The sequence below is a fragment of the Oncorhynchus kisutch genome, linkage group LG7 (assembly GCF_002021735.2).
Source record: "Oncorhynchus kisutch isolate 150728-3 linkage group LG7, Okis_V2, whole genome shotgun sequence".
NCBI lineage: Eukaryota > Metazoa > Chordata > Actinopteri > Salmoniformes > Salmonidae > Oncorhynchus > Oncorhynchus kisutch.
The window spans coordinates 13950000-13971998 of NC_034180.2; the positions used below are offsets into that span (position 1 = coordinate 13950000).

Below are 21999 nucleotides of genomic sequence, written 5' to 3' on the forward strand. Positions count from 1 at the left end.
CCTTGTTCTTCATGATGCTCTCTGCGCTTTTAACGGACCTTTGAGACTATCACAGTGCAGGTGCATTTATACGGAGACTTTATTACACACAGGTGGATTGTATTTATCATCATTAGTCATTTAGGTCAACATTGGATCATTCAGAGATCCTCACTGAACTTCTGGAGAGAGTTTGCTGCACTGAAAGTAAAGTGGCTGAATAATTTTGCACGCCCAATTTTTCTGTTTTTGATTTGTTAAAAAGGTTTGAAATATCCAATAAATGTCGTTCCACTTCATGATTGTGTCCCACTTGTTGTTGATTCTTCACAAAAAAATACACTTTTATATCTTTATGTTTGAAGCCTGAAATGTGGCAAAAGGTCGCAAAGTTCAAGGGGGCCGAATACTTTCGCAAGGCACTGTACCTCAATCAGTGTTCTCAAAAAAATACTTCATGGTTGAGTGCGTAGTGGCGTAGAGTAGGCTATAGACGACACTGGGCCAATAGTGCGCCGCTTCATGGATCTCCCAGTCACGGCCAGCCGTGACACCGCCTGGGATCGAACCAGCCTGGGATCGAACCCGGGTCTGTAGTGACGCCTCAATCAGTGCCTTAGACCGCTGCACCACTCGGGAGGCCCCCGCAAATTGATTTTAACAAACAATTGGTCCCCCAAAAAATTCCACCCTCCCAATGTGGCCCTCGAGCAAAAAAGTTTGCTCACCCCTGCTATAAGATGCGTTTCTTAGATTTTTATAAATACATTTCTATTACACTTTATATGACTGAAGACATTAGCAGAATCTTTTTTAGTATGACAAAAACATGTTTTAGCCTACTCTGCCTGACAAACAGTTCAATAAAAATTATGACTGAATCATTTAGGTCGATGAAAAGGCGAGACACTTAGCCTACAATTGAGCCCCACAGTGGAGGTGTCATACTACCCATAAAACCTAGTGGTCAAACAGTGAAATGATTCCATTAATTTTTCCCATAGGGTATTTTAGAAACACTTACAATAAGGGCTGTGTTTCGTGTAGGCTTACCCTGGCGTAAAGTTTTGATTAACTATGTAAATCCCTCTCGGACAAGGTGACTTTATCAATATAATCTCGTTCAGATCATGGCATTTGTAGTTCTTTATGATAGCTACATTAGCGGCTATTTAGCATTTATTTTTTAGTTGGGTAAAACAGGCAAATAAATTGATAAGTCACCTTGTCCTAGAGAGATTTATCAGAACGCCACACCAGGGTAAGCCTACACGAAACACAGCCCTTATTTTAAACGTAAAAAAATGAATGGTGTAAAAACGATTGGAACCATTTCCTTGTTTTATGGGTGTTATGACTCCTACTGTCGTACTCTATATGACATCCAACTAACCGGGAGGAGGAAATTATTGTCCAAAAACTAACTTTCAAGTGGTGATAAAAAGTGAATATGCACACTCAGTGGTGACATGGCTGATATTGTCCGCCGGTGCCAATAAGATGGGTTATACCGTTCAATCAATAAAGTTTTTTGTTTTTGTACTTTTACCCATTTCTCCCCAATTTTTGTGATATCCAATTGGTAGTTGCAGTCTTGTCCCATTGCTGCAACTACCGTACGGACTCCGAGGCAAAAGTCGAGAGCAATGCATCCTCCAAAACACGACCCTTCCAAGCTGTACTGCTTCTTGATACACTGCTCGCTTAATCCGGAAGCCAGCTGGACCAATTTGTCGGAGGAAACACCATACAACTGGCGACCGTGCCGGTGTGCATGCCCCTGCCCGCCACAGGAGTCACTCGAGCGCGATGGGACAAGGACATCCGGCCAAACCCTCCCGTAACCCTGACGATGCTGGGCCAATTGTGCATCGCCTCATGGGTCTCCCGGTCGTGGCCGGCTGCGATAGCCCAGGATCAAACCCGGATCTGTAGTGCGCCACTTGGGATGCCCATCGTCAGCAAACTTAATGATGGTGTTGTAGTTGTGCTTGGCCACACAGTCGTGGGTAAACGGGGAGTACAGGAGGGGACGAAGCACTTACCCTAGGGGCCCCCGTGTTGAGGATCAGCTTGGCAGATGTGTTGTTGTCTACCCTTAACTCCTGGGGGTGGCCCGTCAGGAAGTCAAGGATCCAGTTGCAGAGGGAGGTGTTTAGTTCCAGGGTCCTTAGCTTAGTGTTGAGCTTTGTGGGCACTATGGTGTTGAACTCTAAGCTGTAGTCAATGAACAGCATTCTCACATAGGTGTTATTATGTTGGTCCTGGTGGGAAAGGGCAGTGTGGAGTGCGATTGAGATTGCGTCATCTGTGGATCTGTTGGGCCGGTATGCGAATTGGAGTGGAGCTAGGGTTTCCGCGATGATGGTGTTGATGGGAGCCGCGACCAGCCTTTCAAAGGACTTAATGGCTACTGGCATGAGTGCTACAGGGTGGTAGTCATTTAGGCTGGTTACCTTCACTTTCTCGGGCACAGGGACTATGGTGGTCTGCTTGAAACATGTAGGTATTACAGACTGGGTCAGGAAGAGGTTGAAAATGTCAGTGAAGACACTTGCCAGTTGGTCCGCACATGCTCGGACTGCACGTCCTGGTAATCCATCTGGCCTTGCGTTGACCTGTTTAAATTCTTGTTCACATTAGCTACGGAGAGCATGATCACCTAGTCGTCCAGAACAGTTGGTGATCTCATGCATGCTTCAGTGTTGCTTGCCTCAAAGCGAGTAGAAAATGCATTTACCCCGTCTGGTAGACTCGCGTCACTGGGCAGCTCGCGGCTGGGTTTCCCCTTGTAGTCCGTAATAGTTTGCAATGTCTTCGCTATTATTCTACAATGTAGAAAATAGTCAAAATAAAGAAAATCCCTGGAATGTGTTTCGACCTGCCAAGCTCGCCCTCATTCAACCCCGGTGTTTCAGTTCAGGTTGCAAAATGCAAGGTACTTTGTTTGTGTCGTCCTAACAAGCTGCCCCTCTGTCCAGCACCAGCAATATGGATAGATAAGGACGACATTTGAATTTATAAAGGAGGAGTCCAATTGATTTTTAATGAATCGCCTCTGAACTCCGTTTTTCCTCCTGGCACCCCTTTCATTATAGCATCCTCGTTACACACAAAAATAAATTAACTCACCCCCTTGGCAAAGGATTGGAGACTCTTGAGTGACCGCCGTCCCCTCTCCTCTCAAGTCATGTAGATATATTTTATCACTCTGAATTAATAAAGACATTGGAAAGCAATTAACACAAGCTGTATAGATTTGCGGCTGTGGTGGAAACTAGGAAGTACTTCCCTTGGCATGCCCATACACGCCTACTGAAGGAGGTGAAGTCACAACACAAAGAGACTTGATGTTTGCATTGATTGACTCTTGTGACTGTAATTAACAGAATCAAAAAGTTTCACTTCAATGATACAGTATCTATGCAACAATGTTCAACTCGACTGCCCTTTTCAGAAGTTGTCCAGGTCCACGTAATGTCTTTATATCAGTGATACTACTATTTTTTTTAAATCTATTTGTCATTTAATGTTACACTAATAAGGACATTTTTTTGTTTAAATTATTATATCATTCTTGCAACCAATATAATATTTGTATTTATTTATTTATTGGGGATACAACCATCCCAGCTCTGCAAATTTTGCTATGAAGTGTCAGAATCATTAGATGATCACTTGTTTTTGTACTGCCCATATGTACCTTGTTTTTGGTCGCAGGTTCAGGAATAGCTGAAAAATTTTAACATTTACCTGGCGCTAACTCTGCAAATACCACTACTTGAGGATTTGAAAAGTCATATTATAGATATAGATATATTAATACTCTTAACTTCTTATGGGCAGGTGGGACGGTTAGGTCCTACTTGGCAAACATCCGGTGAAATTGCAGAGTGCGAAATTCAAACAACAGTATTATAAATATTTAACTTTCATAAAATCACAAGTGTAATACACTAAAATAGATTAGATTTCAAACAGGCTTTACGGCGAAAGCAAACCATGCGATTATCTGAGGACAGCGCCCCGCATACAAACACATGAAAAACATATTTCAACCAGGCAAGGCATTTTGCCAGAAATCGGGATATAGGGATATAAAAAATGCCTTATCTTTGATGATGATCTTCTGTTGTAACTGGGACCTTTTGGAGTGCCATCACAAATGGTCCTTTTGTTTGATAATGTCCTTCCTTATATCCATAAAAACTCAGTTTAGCTGGCGCGCTTCAGTCAATAATCCACCCAGTTTCCCTCCATCAAAATGCATACAAAATGAATCCCAAATGTTACTAATAAACTTTTCCAAACAAGTCAAACAACATTTATAATCAAACCTTAGGTACCCTAATACGTAAATAAACGCTAAAATTTAAGACTGAGAATCGTTATTGTCTTTACTGGAGAAAAATACCAAAGAACACGCACTCTTCCACGCGCTTGGAAACACTACAGCCAAAATGGGAGCCACCTAGAAAAAATACAATTTCTGGCTAATTTTTCCAAAAAACAGCTTAACTCTTTCTAAAGACTGTTGACAACTAGTGGAAGCCCTAGGAACTGCAATCTGGGAGGACTTGGACTTAATTAAAGTGATAGCTATTGAAAATACAGGTAGGCTGAATTTATTGTTTTTTGGGGGGGGGGGGTTGACTTTGGGGTTTTGCCTGCCATTTCAGTTCTGTTATACTCACAGACATAATTTTAACAGTTTTAGAAACTAGAGTGTTTTCTATCCAAATCTACATATGCATATCCTAGCTTCTGTGCCTGAGTAACAGGCAGTTTACTTTGGGCACGCTTTTCATCCGGACGTCAAAATACTGCCCCCTTCCCAAGAGAGGTTAACAACATTTTCATTTACAATCTGTAGAAACTATGAGAATAGAAAGATTCATGACTTTTGTGAAACACCAGAGTTGAAAAACATATGGGTAATAGAAATAAAAACTGGACCATCCAGTGGGAGGGGTTGAGGGGACCTGAAGGGTGGGACAAAAAAACAAGATGACTCATGTAAAATATACTGTCTATAAAATATACTGTCTGTAAAATGTATATAGGATCTATATAGGATCTATAAGCAGCAAGTAGAAGCCTAAGTATTGTTGTCCATTAGTTTACTCCAATTAGGGGACGGATGTTTGGTTTAGGGGAAAATAATAGAGAAAAAAATGTATTTTATATATATATATATATATATATATAATTTTTAAAAAATTGATCTGACTGTAGATGTATTTATTTTTTTATCAACAGCTGAGCTAAAAGGGTCATCAGAGAACACACAGAGGAGAGAAGCCTTACTTCTTCTCTTAATGTGGCAAGAGTTTCTCCCGATTGGGCAATGTAAAAACACACCAACAGATACACACTTGAGAGAAGCCTTATCACTGCACTGACTGTGAGAAGAGATTCTACAGATTGGTGTCTTTTTAAATGGCCCAATGTATACATAAAGGAGAGAAGTCTCATCAGTTTTCTCAGACCAGCTAAGATTAGTCACTCCACTTAATTCTCATCCCATAAAATAATTGGCAACTTTGAATTGGATCAAATGAAGAAAGCGTAGAACACTCTTGTAATCCTATTGTTTCTCACTGTGAGAACTGTGCAGAAAGAAGGGAGCATTCTAGAATAGTAGCCTCTCTTCTCTTTACTGATCAGTGTGCACCTTGTCAGGTTGTGTGTTTTGTTAGCTTCTACTGTAAAGATATTGAGACCTTGGATTCCAATTATGATTGAATATCCTCCTTGAGGCGTCTCACTATGGAGTCTGATGGTTGACTGGGTGGTGCTGCTTCCCTCTGTAGTTTTCTGTGGGAATAAGCTTGTATACACAACATATACTGAGTGCACAAAACATTAAGGACACCTGTTCTTTCCGTAACATAGACTGTTTCTGTACAGCACTTTGTGACATCGGCTGATGTAAAAAGGGCTTTATAAATACATTTGATGATGATGATAATCATAATGAAGTGGGTACACTTTGAAAGGGGTAGTCCTTTCTGATATGGTAGCATACAGTTGGTTGATATAGCCACATACTTAGCATGTGCTTTAACACCCAGTCATCAGCAGCAAGGCGGCGTTGGGTCGAACCAACTTTGAACTCTGCTGTTTGTTGTATACCTGCCTGTCTGTGTGTTTTGTGGGTATGTGGTGTTCATGAGGACACATCAACACACTGAGAATGTTCCTGACCTGGGCCAGTATTCACAAAGTGTCTGATCTAAGCGTGCTGATCTAGGATCTGTCTGTATGATATTTCATTCCTTATGATCTAAAAGGCTAAACTTATCTTAGATCAGCACTCCTACTCTGAGACACTATGAATACAGGCCCCAACCTGATCTGTCACATCTCAACTGGCTAACCCATAAACGCATCCAAAGGCAAGTCTCTGAAGACAGTAAGGCCATAATGATGGAACACTGTCACTTTACAGCAACATCCCAATGCTTTTCATTAAAAGTTGAGCATAGGCTTATCCCATGGAGTTTTCACTGAGAAGTAACATCAAACCAAATATCAAGGTGCAGGTGTAGTACATTGTCCAATGTGATGTCAGGTAGTCCAATTGCTCTAGGAGTCTTTACTTGGTACAATATGAACCTAGTTGCGCCACTGAACCCATTGGATCCCATTTTAGTCCAGTGGTACTGTTATGTGCCTGTCATCTCCAGATTACACCCCTTATTTGGTCTTAGTGGTGTGCTGCCACATTTATAGTGCCATTTTAAAGGAACATCCAAGGAGGACCCATGGGAGGTTCCATTTGACAGCTCTAGATAGGGGGGTGTTGATGAATTGACTTACTAATCAATCGCCACTGTTGCCTGCTGTTTCCAGTGTCGGCAAGCCAGCCCACGTCTCCCGTGGCACCTGTAGCTCCCAGCTCGGCCTTGGCTAGCCGCCTGGCGCGGCCCATCAGCGATAGTCAGACTGAGATACAGAAAGGTACCTACAGCATCAGAGATGAGAAATACGGACCTGCTTTCTGCTCCCTATCTTCTTGCTGGTTGGGATTTTCTCCCTGGCTCCCTCTTTTTATCAAGGTTCTGTCATTCCTTCAAAATCCATCGCCCATGTCTTTCGACTTCTGTCTTCGCGTCCTTCCCCTGTCTCTTCCTATTTGTTCAATTTCACCTTTGGCTTCTAGCTGTGAAGGATGTGACTACCTGAAAACTTGACGGTGGTCTTTGGTTCGTAACAGCTGAGGTTAGGCTACTGGCAACTAATTCTGACGGTTGTCTGCATTTCTCCCATAGCTGGCTGTAAGGGTCCTCGTCTTGTTTCAACATTTCACAAACACACACTTGCTAGGACCAACCAAGCCTTCCACAGCTTCACCTGAGTTTTAATCAGCATCCCTGCTTAACTCCTGTATCCTCCTTGCATCCCCGGGCTCCCGTAGTTCCTTGCAGGTTGTCCCTTCTACTCTAAATTAAACTCCTTGCAGTTGCTTGTATTTCCCCTGCAGGTAAACGTGTATATACTTGTGGTATTTTAGCTGAAGAGGATAATTCTTGTGGTATTTTAGCTGAAGAGGATAATTGTGAAAGTATCATAGTCGGTATCTAACTTTGACTCAGTGTCTCCATGTTCCAGTCTGACACGACTTGAAATTGCATATCAATCCTATGATTGATTCACCATAGTTTCACATCTATGTTTTATATTCTCTTCACTTTATGATATCTTACCAGAGCTCCAAGCTAACAGATACAGCCTCTCTCAATATTCATGACAGTCGCCTTTCTCTTCAGGCACTATGCAAGGGCAGCCACATAGCGGGCCTGTGGTCCTGGCAGATGACTTGAAGAACCCGGCCATGGAGAAACTGGAACTAGTGAGGAAGTGGAGCATCAACACGTACAAAGTAATACTTGCCACCAGCACCTACTGCCCCCTCCTTCTCTCACTCACATATTCTCAACCTTGCTTTTTCACACCTCTATCTCCTTAGTCCCTCCCTCTCTCCCACAATCCATTTCCGACTTGGACAGGTAAACTACCCCCTTTTCCTTTCATTTTTCAAACTGGCTCTCATCTGCAGCTGGCATCTCAACACACACACACACAGCTTTTCATAGCCATAGTTGGATTGGTGAGCTACCTATGATCTCATCTGTCCATTATTCTCCATTGTGCTGTGAATGTTTACTGATGGATCCCCTGCTTTATTGTACACTTACAAAAGAATGAAACAAAAGAGTTGCTGTAGAACATCTGATGCAGCAAAACTGTTTCTCAGTGATAATACACAACACTACATACATATTTTTAATATCCATTTAAAGATATTGCCTTGAATGTGATCACAGCTTTAGATAACCGTTAAATAAAATCTGTCTGCTCCCAGAGCCAACACACAGGCTTTAGCTTGGAGGGCTAACATGGTCTTGAGACAAGTCGATGACCTGGGTTGGTTACACTAGGATTCTGACTGTATCTGATGTTGGGTTCTCAATGCTAACAATGTTAGTGCTAACTCGTTTGAAGCCAAGATCAGCTACTCTCGGATGCTAACGATGCTAACACTAAGTCGTTCGAAACAACAGGTCAGTTACACTGGGATAATATATGCTAACGCTAACTTGTTTGAAACACAAGGTCTGTTATTTTAGAATGCTAATGCTAAATCGTTCCATTCCTTTGGTCAGTTACATTAGGAATGCTAACACTTCTCTCCCCGCAGTGCACCAGGCAGATCTTGTCGGAGAAGCTGGGCCGCGGCTCACGGACGGTGGACCCGGAGCTGGAGGGGCAGATCGAAGTGCTGCGCGACAACAAGCGCAAGTACGAGCACGTGGTCAAGCTGACCCAGACTCTGGCCAACCAGCTCACCCAGATGATGCAGACTCAGCGGCAGCTGGGCGACGCCTTCGCTGACCTCGGCCTCAAGTCGCCGGAGCTCCATGTGAGTCAGACACTCTTTTTTTTTTTTTTTTTTTTTTACTTTGACCTTACCGAGGAACCTGAAGGTGGAGTAGGTTGAAGTAGTTGACACTAACCACTGATACAGGATACATTTATTTTATTTATTTATGCCCGTAATGTTAATGTAAGGTTAGGATTGGGGGTAAAGTAACCTCTTCCTAGATCTGTGGTTTGGGGCATACCTTGTAAGGATGGCCATTTCTGTTGCTGGTTCTTTGTCAATACTCTGAAATGACTTCCTTTCCTCATCACTTTTTTTTCATAACCCCTGATAGCTAGGTGAAAGAACTGGATAAGTTTCCACTATTTTGCTTTCACCTGTCAGATCAGTCAGTGATTTTCTCCCTTTTCTTTTTTACTTGAGCTGCTTCAGGTTGCCTCAGTGCGGATAATTCTGAGTGGGTTCACTTGTGTTGAATTCTCAAACGCACTAAAAGCCTTTGATAAATTGTTTTTATTTGTCTCTATATAAAATGGATTTAAGACAGACCACTTCATGCAAAGGCGGAACTGTTATGTGACTTAGCTGTTTCATACATGATGTATAATTTATTGTTTGTAGTAAATGCGTTATTGATGTACACTGAAATAGTATGAAATACTAAACAAATGTCCTTTTCCCCCCCCTGCACTGACTCTCTTGAACTGGCTCTATGCACACTCACACATACTACACTGTGATGGTTTTGTTTGCCAGTATCATCCTTGTAATTCACTCAACATCACTCCTCACAGTTCTTTTAAAGACTTCTTATGTCAGCTCTTTTTACTTATTTACTTTACTTATTACACACACACACTGTATACGCTCAATACACACAAAACACGCCTACATGCATATTGACGCTACACTCACCAATACACACTTTCACACTCTTCACATAAACAGAGTAGCAGCAGTGTATCTATCCATCCTGACAAGGGGTTGGAACCAAAATTATTTCCCAATCGATTGGTTCTGAACAGAACCGTATTTTCTTTTGTTCCACTGTTCCAACCAGCAAAATGAAGTTATGAACCAGTTCAAACCCCCAAAAAGTAATGGTTTATATAGGTTCTTTCTGTTCCTTTTTAAACCTCTGAAATCATTGTATTTGAATTTTTTTTTTACATTAAATTACTTCACCAGTGGATAGAGCAGCTTGCTATGGAGGGGGCAAGATATGTAAATGCATTGGACAGACAAGTGTAGTGAAGGGCGAGGAGAGCGCTGGGCATGAAGCAATGGGCATGTTATGACATGCATGATCTGAATTAGACCCACAGAATTATATCCACGAAGGAGCGGCGTCTTTGAAGAAAGTTTGAATGTCTTTGAACTTCAGAGTTGGCTTAACCAACGTTGGACCAGAGCTAGCCTTTGATCATGACTCTCAGTTCCATAATGTGGCTAGACCAGAGCTAGCTAGTGTGTGTGGAGTGGCACCAGAATTAAAATAAAAAATAATTTTGTAGTTAATAAATCCAATGTAAAATGTGATATCGGTAGTATCCTTAACCAGAATCGAAAAAGTTAATCCATTGTTCCCGAATTTGAAAATCCCCCTCCCTAATTTTTGAATCACGCCTTTAACGTCAGTAACTACAGTAGACTGCATGCTTCAGAGGGAGTGGAGGTAGCCTACACACACTGGCAAAGAATTTCAGCTGGCAGGCAGGCAGACACTATAATAAGTTTGCAAAGCCCTCACTGTCACTCATAGGTGCTTTGTTAAATTTTTTTTGTGGGACTGGAGATAAATGCCGGAATGTAAAATAAGGTTATTAACCCGTTTCCATGCTTTTAAAATAGCGTCTCTGTTCCCGGCAACAGTATAGATCACTTTTGTTCTGGTTCTGTTCCTCCCAAACATTTAGTTATTTTATGGTTTTCAGTTAGTGGGGCAAAAAAAGTATTTAGTCAGCCACCAATGTGCAAGTTCTCCCACTTAAATAGATGAGGCCTGTAATTTTCATCATAGGTACACTTCAACTGTGAGAGACAAAATGAGAAAATAAAATCCAATTGTAGGGTTTTTAATGAATTTATTTGCAAATAATGGTGGAAAATAAGTATTTGGTCACCTACCAACAAGCAAGATTTCTGGCTCTCACAGACCTGTAACTTCTTCTTTAAGAGGCTCCTTTGTCCTCCACTCGTTACCTGTATTAATGGCACCTGTTTGAACTTGTTATCAGTATAAAATACACCTGTCCACAACCTCAAACAGTCACACTCCAAACTCCACTATGGCCAAGACCATTGAGCTGTCAAAGGACACCAGAAACAAAATTGTAGACCTGCACCAGGCTGGGAAGACTGAATCTGCAATAGGTAAGCAGCTTGGTTTGAATAAATCAACTGTGGGGGCAATTATTAGGAAATGGAAGACATACAAGACCACTGATAATCTCCCTCAATCTGGGGCTCCACGCAAGATCTCACCCCTTGGGTTCAAAATGATCACAAGAACGATGAGCAAAAATCCCAGAACCACACAGGGGGACCTAGTGAATGACCTGCAGAGACCTGGGACCAAATTAACAAAGCCTACCATCAGTAACACACTACGCCGCCAGGGACTCAAATCCTGCAGTGCCAGACGTGTCCCCCTGCTTAAGCCAGTACATGTCCAGGCCCGTCTGAAGTTTACTAGAGAGCATTTGGATGATCCAGAAGAAGATTGGGAGAATGTCATATGGTCAGATGAATATAACTTTTTGGTAGAAACTCAACTCGTCGTGTTTGGAGGACAAAGAATGCTTAGTTGCATCCAAAGAACACCATACCTACTGTGACGCATGGGGGTGGAACCATCATGCTTTTGGGCAGTTTTTCTGCAAAGGGACCAGGACGACTGTCCGTGTAAAGGAAAGAATGAATGGGGCCATGTATCGTGAGATTTTTGAGTGAAAACCTCCTTCCATCAGCAAGGGCATTGAAGATGAAATGTGGCTGGGTCTTTCAGCATGACAATGATGCCAACCACACCGCCCGGGCAACGAAGGAGTGGCTTCGTAAGAAGCATTTCAAGGTCCTGGAGTGGCCTAGCCAGTCTCCAGATCTCAACCCCATAGAAAATATTTGGAGGGAGTTGAAAGTCCGTGTTGCCCAGCAACAGCCCCAAAACATCACTGCTCTAGAGGAGATCTGCATGGAGGAATGGGCCAAAATACCAGCAACAGTGTGTGAAAACCTTGTGAAGACTTACAGAAAACGTTTGACCTCTGTCATTGCCGACAAAGGCTATATAACAAAGTATTGAGATAAACTTTTGTTATTGACCAAATACTTATTTTCCACCATAATTTGCAAAGAAATTCATTAAAAATCCTACAATGTGATTTTCTGGATTTTTTTTCTCATTTTGTCTGTCATAGTTGAAAGTGTACCTATGATGAAAATTACAGGCCTCTCATCTTTTTAAGTGGGAGAACTTGCACAATTGGTGGCTGACTAAATACTTTTTTGCCCCACTGTATGTTCCCTGAACCGGTTCCAACCCCTGATCCAGATTGCCTAGTCACTTTTCTTATCCCTACTTGCATGAACACATTACCTCAAATACCTCGTACCCCTGCAAATTGACTCAGTACCGGTACTCCTTGTACATAGTCTTGTTGTTGTTATTTTGTGTTAATATTACCTTATTTTGTTTAGCACATTTTTCTTACTTTTTTAACTTTGCATTGTTTGGAAATGGCTTGTTATCAAGCATTTCATGGTAAATTCCACACATTTAATTCGGCCATTTAATCGAAATACATGTTTTTAAGTATTTGCTTATGCGTAAATGATAGCAACCTAAAACCCTTTTCAGATTTAAAGGCAATTGTGAACAGTAAACTGGGTGGGTCCTGAACTTCATGTTCTTTCTTTATTGTAATGGGATTTATGCACGTACCCAACTGCTGCCTAATGAAAGGTGTGTGTGTGTGTGTTTGTTTGTGTTTCAATGTTCTGTTTTTAAGATGGTAGCACTGCCATGTTTCATCTTAGATTTTTTTTTAACATCCTTCTGTTTTATAATGAGTAAGTCTGTCAAATTGTTTATTTGCTGTGACATTTAGGCATAGACGTTCATTGGTTTGTTAAGACTTCCATTTCTATTAATGGTTTAAATAAACATGTTTCTAGATTTAAGAAAGCACAACTCATGGTTGGAAGTTAAATGTTACTGTCTGAATTGTTATTTGATCTATGAGCTCTCAATTGGAAACCCTTGATGGGAATTTTATAATGATTAAATGTACACTACCGTTCAAAAGTTTGGTCACCTAGAAATGTCCATGTCCATTTTTTTTATAAAAAATCTAATTGATCATAAATACAGTGTAGACATTGTTAATGTTGTAAATTACTATTGTAGCTGGAGACGGCAGATTTTTCATGGAATATCTACATAGGTGTACAGAGGCCCATTATCAGCAACCATCACTACTGTGTTCCAATGGCACGTTGTCTTAGCTAATCCAAGTTTATCATTTTAAAAGGATAATCGATCATTAGAAAACTCTTTTGAAGTTATGTTAGCCAGATGAAAACTGTTGTCCTGATTTAAAGAAGCAATAAAACTGGCCTTCTTTAGACTAGTTGAGTATCTGGAGCATCAGCATTTGTGGGTTTTATTACAGGCTCAAAATGGCCAGAAACAAAGACCTTTCTTCTGAAACTCGTCAGTCTATTATTGTTCTGAGAAATGAAGGCTATTTCATGCGAGAAATTGCAAAGAAACTGAAGATCTTGTACAACGCTGTGTACTGCTCCCTTCACAGAAGAGCGCAAACTGGCTCTAACCAGAATAGAAAGAGTAGGAGGCCCCAGTGCACAACTGAGCAAGAGGACAAGTACAGTTTGAGAAACAGACGCCTCACAAGTCCTCAACTGGCAGCTTCATTAAATAGTGCCTGCAAAACACCAGTCTCAATGTCAACAGTGAAGCGGCAACTCCGGGATGCTGGCCTTCTAGGTAGAGTTGCAAAGTAAAAGCCATATCTCAGACTGGACAATAAAAATAAAATGTTATTTTGTGCACCGGGGCTTCCCACTCTTTCTATTCAGGTTAGAGCCAGTTCGCGCTGTCCTGTGAAGGGGGTAGTACACACATTACCAACAAACTAACATGGCCCAAGCACACCAAGACAGTCGTGAAGAGGGCACAACAAAAACTATTCCCCCTCAAGGGACTGAAAAGATTTGGCAAGGATCCTCAGATCCTCAAAAGGTTCTACAGTTGCACCATCAAGAGCATCCTGGTTCCATCACTGCCTGGTATGGCAACTGCCCGGTCTCTGACCGCAAGGTACTACAGAGGGTAGTGCGTACGGCCCAGTACATCACTGGGGCCAAGCTTCCTGCCACCCAGGACCTCTATACCAGGCGGTGTCAGAGGAAGGCCCTAAAATTTGTCTGGCTCCAGCCACCCTAGTCAAAGACTGTTCTCTCTGCTACCGCATGGCAAGCAGTACCGGAGCGCCAAGTCTAGGACAAAATACTTTAAAACTGCTTCTAACCCCAATCCATAAGACTGCTGAACATCTAATCAAATGGCTACCCAGACTATTTGCATTGCTCTCCTCCCCCCTTTACGCTGCTGCTACTCTGTTATTATCTATACCTAAGTCACTTTAATTACTCTACCCACATGTATATATTACCTTGACTAACCGGTGCCCCCCCCCCACACATTGACTCTGTACCAATACCCCCTGTATATAATAGGCTCGTTATTACACTGCTCAAAAAAATAAAGGGAACTCTTAAACAACACAATGTAACTCCAAGTCAATCACACTTCTGTGAAATCAAACTATCCACTTAGGAAGCAACACTGATTAACAATACATTTCACATGCTGTTGTGCAAATGGAATAAACAACAGGTGGAAATTCTAGGCAATTAGCAAGACACCCCCAATAAAGGAGTGTTCTGCAGGTGGTGACCACATACCACTTCTCAGTTCCTATGCTTCCTGGCTGATGTTTGGGTCACTTTTGAATGCTGGCGGTGCTTTCACTCTAGTGGTAGCATGAGACGGAGTCTACAACCCACACAAGTGGCTCAGGTAGTGCAGCTCATCCAGGATGGCACATCAATGCGAGCTGTGGCAAGAAGGTTTGCTGTGTCTGTCAGCGTAGTGTCCAGAGCATGAAGGCGCTACCAGGAGACAGGCCAGTACATTAGGAGACGTGGAGGAGGCCGTAGGAGGGCAACAACCCAGCAGCAGGACCGCTACCTCCGCCTTTGTGCAAGGAGGAGCAGGAGGAGCACTGCCAGAGCCCTGCAAAATGACCTCCAGCAGGCCACAAATGTGCATGTGTCTGCTCAAATGGTCAGAAACAGACTCCATGAGGGTGGTATGACGGCCTGACGTCCACAGGTGGGGGTTGTGCTTACAGCCCAACACCGTGCAGGACATTTGGCATTTGCCAAAGAACACCAAGATTGGCAAATTCGCCACTGGCGCCCTGTGCTCTTCACAGATGAAAGCAGGTTCACCCTGAGCACTGGAGTCTGGAGAGGTCGTGGAGAACGTTCTGCTGCCTGAAACATCCTCCAGCATGACCAGTTTGGCGGTGGGTCAGTCATGGTGTGGGGTGGCATTTCTTTGGGGGGCCGCACAGCCCTCCATGTGCTCGCCAGAGGTAGCCTTACTGCCATTAGGTACCGAGATGAGATCCTCAGACCCCTAGTGAGACCATATGCTGGTGCGGTTGGCCCTGGGTTCCTCCTAATGCAAGACAATGCTAGACCTCATGTGGCTGGAGTGTGTCAGCAGTTCCTGCAAGAGGAAGGCATTGATGCTATGCACTGGCCCGGCCGTTCCCCAGACCTGAATCCAATTGAGCACATCTGGGACATCATGTCTCGCTCCATCCACCAACGCCACGTTGCACCACAGACTGTCCAGGAGTTGGCGGATGCTTTAGTCCAGGTCTGGGAGGAGATCCCTCAGGAGGACCATCCACCACATCAGGAGCATGCCCAGGCGTTGTAGGGAGGTCATACAGGCACGTGGAGGCCACACACACTACAAATACAATTTTTCTTGATTGAGAGGTCACTCAATATCCATTAATCTCTTTAGGAAATGCATCATATTTTAGGGAATTAGTATTTTGATCATATTCAATGATACTATGCTTGCTCAGATAATATAATTGTTCTATGGTAGTTATCTTATTGAATTGTCTAAAAGGTGTGTGATGTAATCTTGTCTTTCAGGAGGAGTTTGGCTACAATGCTGACACTCAAAAACTTTTGTCCAAAAATGGGGAGACCCTATTGGGAGCAATCAACTTCTTCATTGCCAGTGTGAACACACTGGTGGACAAAACAATTGAGGACACTATGATTAACATCAAACAGTATGAAATTGCCAGGTAATATGAGAATATCAGTTTAAATTTGTTTACTGTTACTCGTTGATTGACGTGCATCCTCTTTTTGAACATTTTGACAGCATACGTTATTCCTAGTCATTTTCTGAAATTGACTCAGTTTAGGAAATTGCCATGTCCAAGTTAGTGTTTTGGGGGGGTTCATCAATGTTTTGTAGGATTTTATTTGACTGTTGGTCGTGTTACTACCCCTAGCTTGGTCCCAGATCTGTTTGTTGTATAACCAACTCCTCGTTGTCTGGAAAACGTTGACCGTTGGCAAGTGAAAAAAAAGAGTATGCAGTTGACTTTCGTCTGGTTTTTGACACCCCCTGTAGAGTTGAGTTCGACGCGTACCGCACAGACCTGGAGGAATTGAACCTGGGCCCGCGGGATGCCACCACGCTGCCCAAGATAGAACACTCCCAGCAACAGTTCCAGATCCACCGCGAGAAGTATGAGAAGATGCGCAACGACGTCTCCGTCAAGCTCAAATTCCTGGAAGAGAACAAGGTATGTCAGAAGCTAGTTTTTGCTGCCATTTCAGGAGACATGAGTATTCTTGGTCTTTTCAAGGGCTAGTACAGAATACATTGGACCAAATTTTGCGTCCTTACTAGGATGTAATTGTCTTGGAACCTTTGCTGTCAAGGGATTAACATGGGTAACCAGGATCCTGGGACAGTCTCTGGAACACTTCGCATTTCCCGAAATAATAACCTTGGAAATTACAATATTTTTCCTTAACTTCTTGACGCAACCCATCCCGTTAGCGGGATCATTTTCATCAACAACCGCTGAATTGCAGAGCGCCACATTTAAAAGAAATTACTAAAAATATTTATATTCATGAAATCACAAGTGCAATATAGCAAAACACGGCTTATCTTTTTGTTAATCGACCTGTCGTGTCAGATTTTGAAAATATGCTTTACAGCGAAAGCAATCCAAGCGTTTGGGTAAGTTTATCGATCACTAGACAAAACATTATGAACACCTAGCATCATAGTAGCTTGGTCACGAAAATCAGAAAAGCAATAAAAATTAATCGCTTACCTTTGATGATCTTTGGATGTTTTCACTCACGAGACTCCCAGTTACATAATAAATGTTCCATTTGTTCCATAAAGATTATTTTTATATCCAATTTGTTGGATATATATTTGTTTGGCGCATTATGTTCAGAAATCCACAGGCTCGAGCAGTCACGACAACGCAGACGAAAATTCACAATAGTATACGTAATGTCCACAGAAACATGTCAAATGTTTTTTATAATCAATCCTCAGGTTGTTTTTAAAATGTACAGTATAATCGATAATACTTTTTCAGTAGGAGAGGGAGAGTCAAAAGGCTGCTCTGTTGCGCAAGAAAAACTCATGCGAACACCCAGCTATCCACAGACGTGAGGTTTGATTTGATTTTCCTCAGGTTTTCGCCTACAATATCAGTTCTGTTATGCTCACAGACAATATTTTGACAGTTTTGGAAACTTTTTAGAGTGTTTTCTATCCTAATCTGTCAATTATATGCATATTCTAGCATCTGGGCCTGAGAAATAGGCCGTTTACTTTGGGAATGTTATTTTTCCAAACATAAAAATAGTGCCCCCTAGCTGAAAGACTACACTACATGCGCATCGGCAGATTAGCCGAAAATAAAATATCACATTATCCAAGCAGGTTGTCGCATGGAAGCTTTCTTTAGCCTGGCGTATTTTTTTCACACAGTCATCATAAATTCAAAGCACATGCCTAATTGACACTGCCGGACCGCACATGCAACCCGAATGCAGTTAATAAACAGCACAGTATAGCCTATAAAATTAGTGCTGCTTTGAGCTGTCATTGTGTCTCTTCAGACAGTCACAAATGTTATAGGCCTATGCCCAATTTACTACATGGGCATCTCTGTCACAGACATTAAGTCTGCTAACAATTCAGAGAGGCATGAGGGGAAATTATATTTTCACCTAGAGCCTAGGCTATTTTCCTATTCATTCCCACTGAAACCAAAATCCTGATACCTGTCTCGCATGAAAATTCCTAACTTTATTCTGTAATTCATAGATTGTATTGTCAAAGCACGTCTCTTGCCTGTGTGTCAAAATACCGCTATTACATTTACCCCGCTTCTCTGCACTGTCTCGTGCTTGCTTACTATATTGAAAGCTTCGGTTGAGAATGTGTAATCAACAAACAATATGAGAGTATATATGGATATTTGAGTGCGAACTGTCGAGAGCCTACTGCTAAAATGTGCTGAATTAATTGAGGAACATGGTAGCGCTCTGAATTTATGAACGGCCTGCTTCACAATGTCATTGGCGATCAAAGATAAAGTAACTATCATTACTAAATATCAGTTTAATTTGCTCTGAAATCTTTACATAGTGGCGTAGCCAAGCCGACAACGTGGTGCAGAGCCCTTTTTATTTAGGGTGAACCCTGGCACAGTGACCATATCTTGGTTTTAAATGTGCACCTTCAATTTTTGCATTATTTCCTGGGATTCTCTGAATAAATATGAATTATTAACACTATTAAAACTAGATACATCTTAAGGAAAATATTCATCATTACTGCCAAGTCGGCCTGGTCTCATTGACTAAACCTAACATAGTAAAAACCAAATCTGGGACACTCAAATTGTAAGATATATTAAGTTTGGTATGGTTACTTAAGGTAAAAACGAAACATTTAATTTGTAACATATCATACGAAATGGGTAATGTACAGCCACAAATTAATACATACCGTACGTGACATGTCATATTAAATGGAGTGTCTCTGATTTACATACAAAATAATACAAAATGTTCCGAGGCCAGGTTGGCCAAATCTCTAAAAAGTCTTGAAAAGTCTGCTGGGATATTTGCTGTATCAAAACAAACTTGTCCATTACACAGTTCTTCAACAGGCATTAAATTCGGGTATGTGTTTGTTTACTCTGGTGTGAGTGCTCATGTCCTCTTTCTGTTCTTTCTCCGACCCCTTTCCCAGGTGAAAGTGTTGCACAACCAGCTGATCCTCTTCCACAATGCCATCGCGGCATACTTTGCAGGAAACCAGCAGCAGCTGGATGAGACGCTCGAGCAGTTCCACATCAAGTTGAAAATGCCCGGCGGGGATACGCCATCTTGGCTGGAGGAGCACTAATCAACCGACCCATCCCTCCCAAAAAATCCACTGTGGTTTGGTCTGGAGAGGCTCTGGAATTACTGTGAAGCAACAGGAAACGCTCTCTGCTCCTTGTCTGCCTCTGTTCCTCCCACTTTTCTTCATGATTGTAAAAGGTTTTTAGGCAAAGCAACACTAAGACAAAGAATTAATTTAAAAAACATTTGTCAATCTCTTGTTTGATAAACTGTAAGTTCTGTTTTCTACTATTTTCTCTTGTTCTTCCTGTACTGGGAAATCCATTGACCGTTGTTCTAATCGTGAAGTGGCGCTCTTTCGCTCGTTCTCTTTTTAACTTGGAACTGTTGCAGTTCTTTTCGAATCATGGAAAATTCACTTTTTGGGGTTGATTTGACAAATCTAGTGAGAAGCACGGAAATGTTAAATACATTTTGAAAAGTGTATGGCCTTTTTACTCCAGCTTATTAATGTTGTAGCTCGATACCGCAGAGACATTTTGGGGACAAAATGTCCGTCCTCTATTTGGCTCTGCATCCAGTTGGATAATTTATCTCCACTTGTTGTAAAAGTCTGGCCACCCATTGATCAAGTAACACTAATGATAGGCATCATTAAATTTACATGATGTATCATAAGCTTGTGTGACACCTGTTATACCCAGTGTATGACTGTATGAAATGGATTACCGCCTTGGAAGTCGATAGCGTAGATTAGATGGTTGGTTTTCACTGTTTGTCATTGTACTGTAATGAATAGCGCCGCTGGGCATTTTATAAGAAGTGTCAATGTCATGTTTATGGTGCTATTATGTTGCAGTAATGATGTTCAAGTAGTGTTAACCATTTGTGTTTGTATTTGACTTTAATCATGGGTATAATGATGGACAATATTAATTATTGAATTGAACATTTTGTAATTCCAGAGAAATTGAAGGACCAGCCTTACCACTTGAACTTGATGTGCCTTGTTTTATGTACAACTCTCTCGCTCTGTCTGGTGTTTCAGCTAAACTTTGCCCTCACACTGCCAGCTTCAGGACCACATAGCAGTAGATGGATAAAGAATGGACCAAACATTACATACACTCCAAACCAACGTAAACCACTCAATTGTCCCATTTCACTATTACCTCGCCGTGTGAGTCGAATCCTTTTTGCCGCATTTGAGAAGGGGGGTAAATACGAGTAAACAGCTAGCGATTTAGCTGCTAATTAAAGAGTGAGACTTATCTGCTTTAAAACTAACCTGTATGCTAAACGAGAATGTAAATGTTTGCATTTTAGAATCAGAGCAACAAAAGTTCAGTCTTGGCATTGTACAACGACAATCTCTATGCTAGTTAATGGCGCAAACAGCACAATGTGACAGTGAAATAGGGTGATTCCCTATTAAAACGTTATCCTCTCAAGTATATAATATCGCACATTTATGTACTATGAGACAAAATGACAAAAAAATGACAAAAAAAAACACTTGTGTAAGAACTGTATATGGGATGAAACCTAAATGAAAGTGGACTTGAAAAACTTCTTGTACATAGGAAAGACCAGCATCCTTTTCTTGAGCTTCTAACCTTTTGAATAATTATTTTCTGAATACTATAGTTATTTCCTTCGAAAGGACCACAGGTATTCTAGCCAGCTGTCTCGTCCCTGCGGGCAAAATATGGCATGGGATTTCATAATGATATATTCTGGTTGTTGAAATGTTAGATAGCCAGGTGAAGACCTTTTTTTCATAACGCCATATTTTGGTTATCTGGTCAAATTATATCTGAACACCTTCCCTTTAGAACCTGACCATAATGTTCACAAAAGACATCATAATGACGGTATTGCAACCACTTTTGCCCACTGGGGTTCCTGTCTTCTACCTACAGTACCGTTCCTGCTGTACAACAGCGTGTGTGTATTGTACATCAATCTGTTGTTCAATGACATGATGTAAGCATAGATATATATTTGTAATTTCCTCTTTTATCCTAGATATATTATAGGGTATATGAATGAAGCCATGGGGCATTTTTCTCATGCTGATTAACAGATGTTGAGTTCAAAAACAGGTTTCTGAATGTTGTGCAATGTCTTTTGGGGGAAAATAATAAAATGTTTTCTTCATAAATGGCTCCTTTTGGTGTTTTTGTATATTCGCAATAATCGAGCGCAGGCATTTTATATTTTCACAATGTCTTTGCATTCGGTGCCTTTGTATGATTTGTGTGTACAGATTTGGATGATTTAGCTTCATGTGGTGCTGCCACCAGTGGCTGGTATTGAGAAGGCTTAGCTACAGTATATAAATAAATATATTTTCTGGTGTCCTCTTTTTAAGAAAACCTAAAATGCACATTGGTGTAGCTTGTTTTCTATTGATAAAGGAGATAATTCATTATGGAAGCATTTTGTATATAACTAAAGCACATCTTAAAACTGAGTGGAATAAAAAAAAAAATTCTTTACAATTCCAGTGCAACATCTTTTGAATTGAGGCTTTTCCAAGTGGAAAGTGTTTTATTTTAGAATCACCTACCTGCAACACCCAAAAGGCTTAAGCGTCACAGGATCTAACTGATTTG

At 41.5% G+C, this 21999-nt stretch overlaps 1 protein-coding gene across 4 annotated transcripts in view; it reads left to right on the top strand.

The window, feature by feature from the left end:
* Positions 1-21549, top strand: part of LOC109894219 (arfaptin-1-like) — a 59894-nt gene extending 38345 nt beyond the window's left edge. For 2 of the 4 annotated variants that reach the window (XM_020487521.2, XM_020487523.2), the window contains 6 exons: positions 6835-6942; positions 7752-7864; positions 8684-8905; positions 16130-16287; positions 16623-16797; positions 19287-21549. In XM_020487521.2, the coding sequence (XP_020343110.1) occupies positions 6835-6942; positions 7752-7864; positions 8684-8905; positions 16130-16287; positions 16623-16797; positions 19287-19442 (932 nt within the window). In that variant the 3' untranslated portion in view covers positions 19443-21549. The remainder of the gene's footprint in view (positions 1-6834; positions 6943-7751; positions 7865-8683; positions 8906-16129; positions 16288-16622; positions 16798-19286) is intronic. The other 2 variants (XM_020487522.2, XM_031828514.1) reach the window with 1 other exon arrangement.
* Positions 21550-21999: the final 450 nt, after the last annotated feature.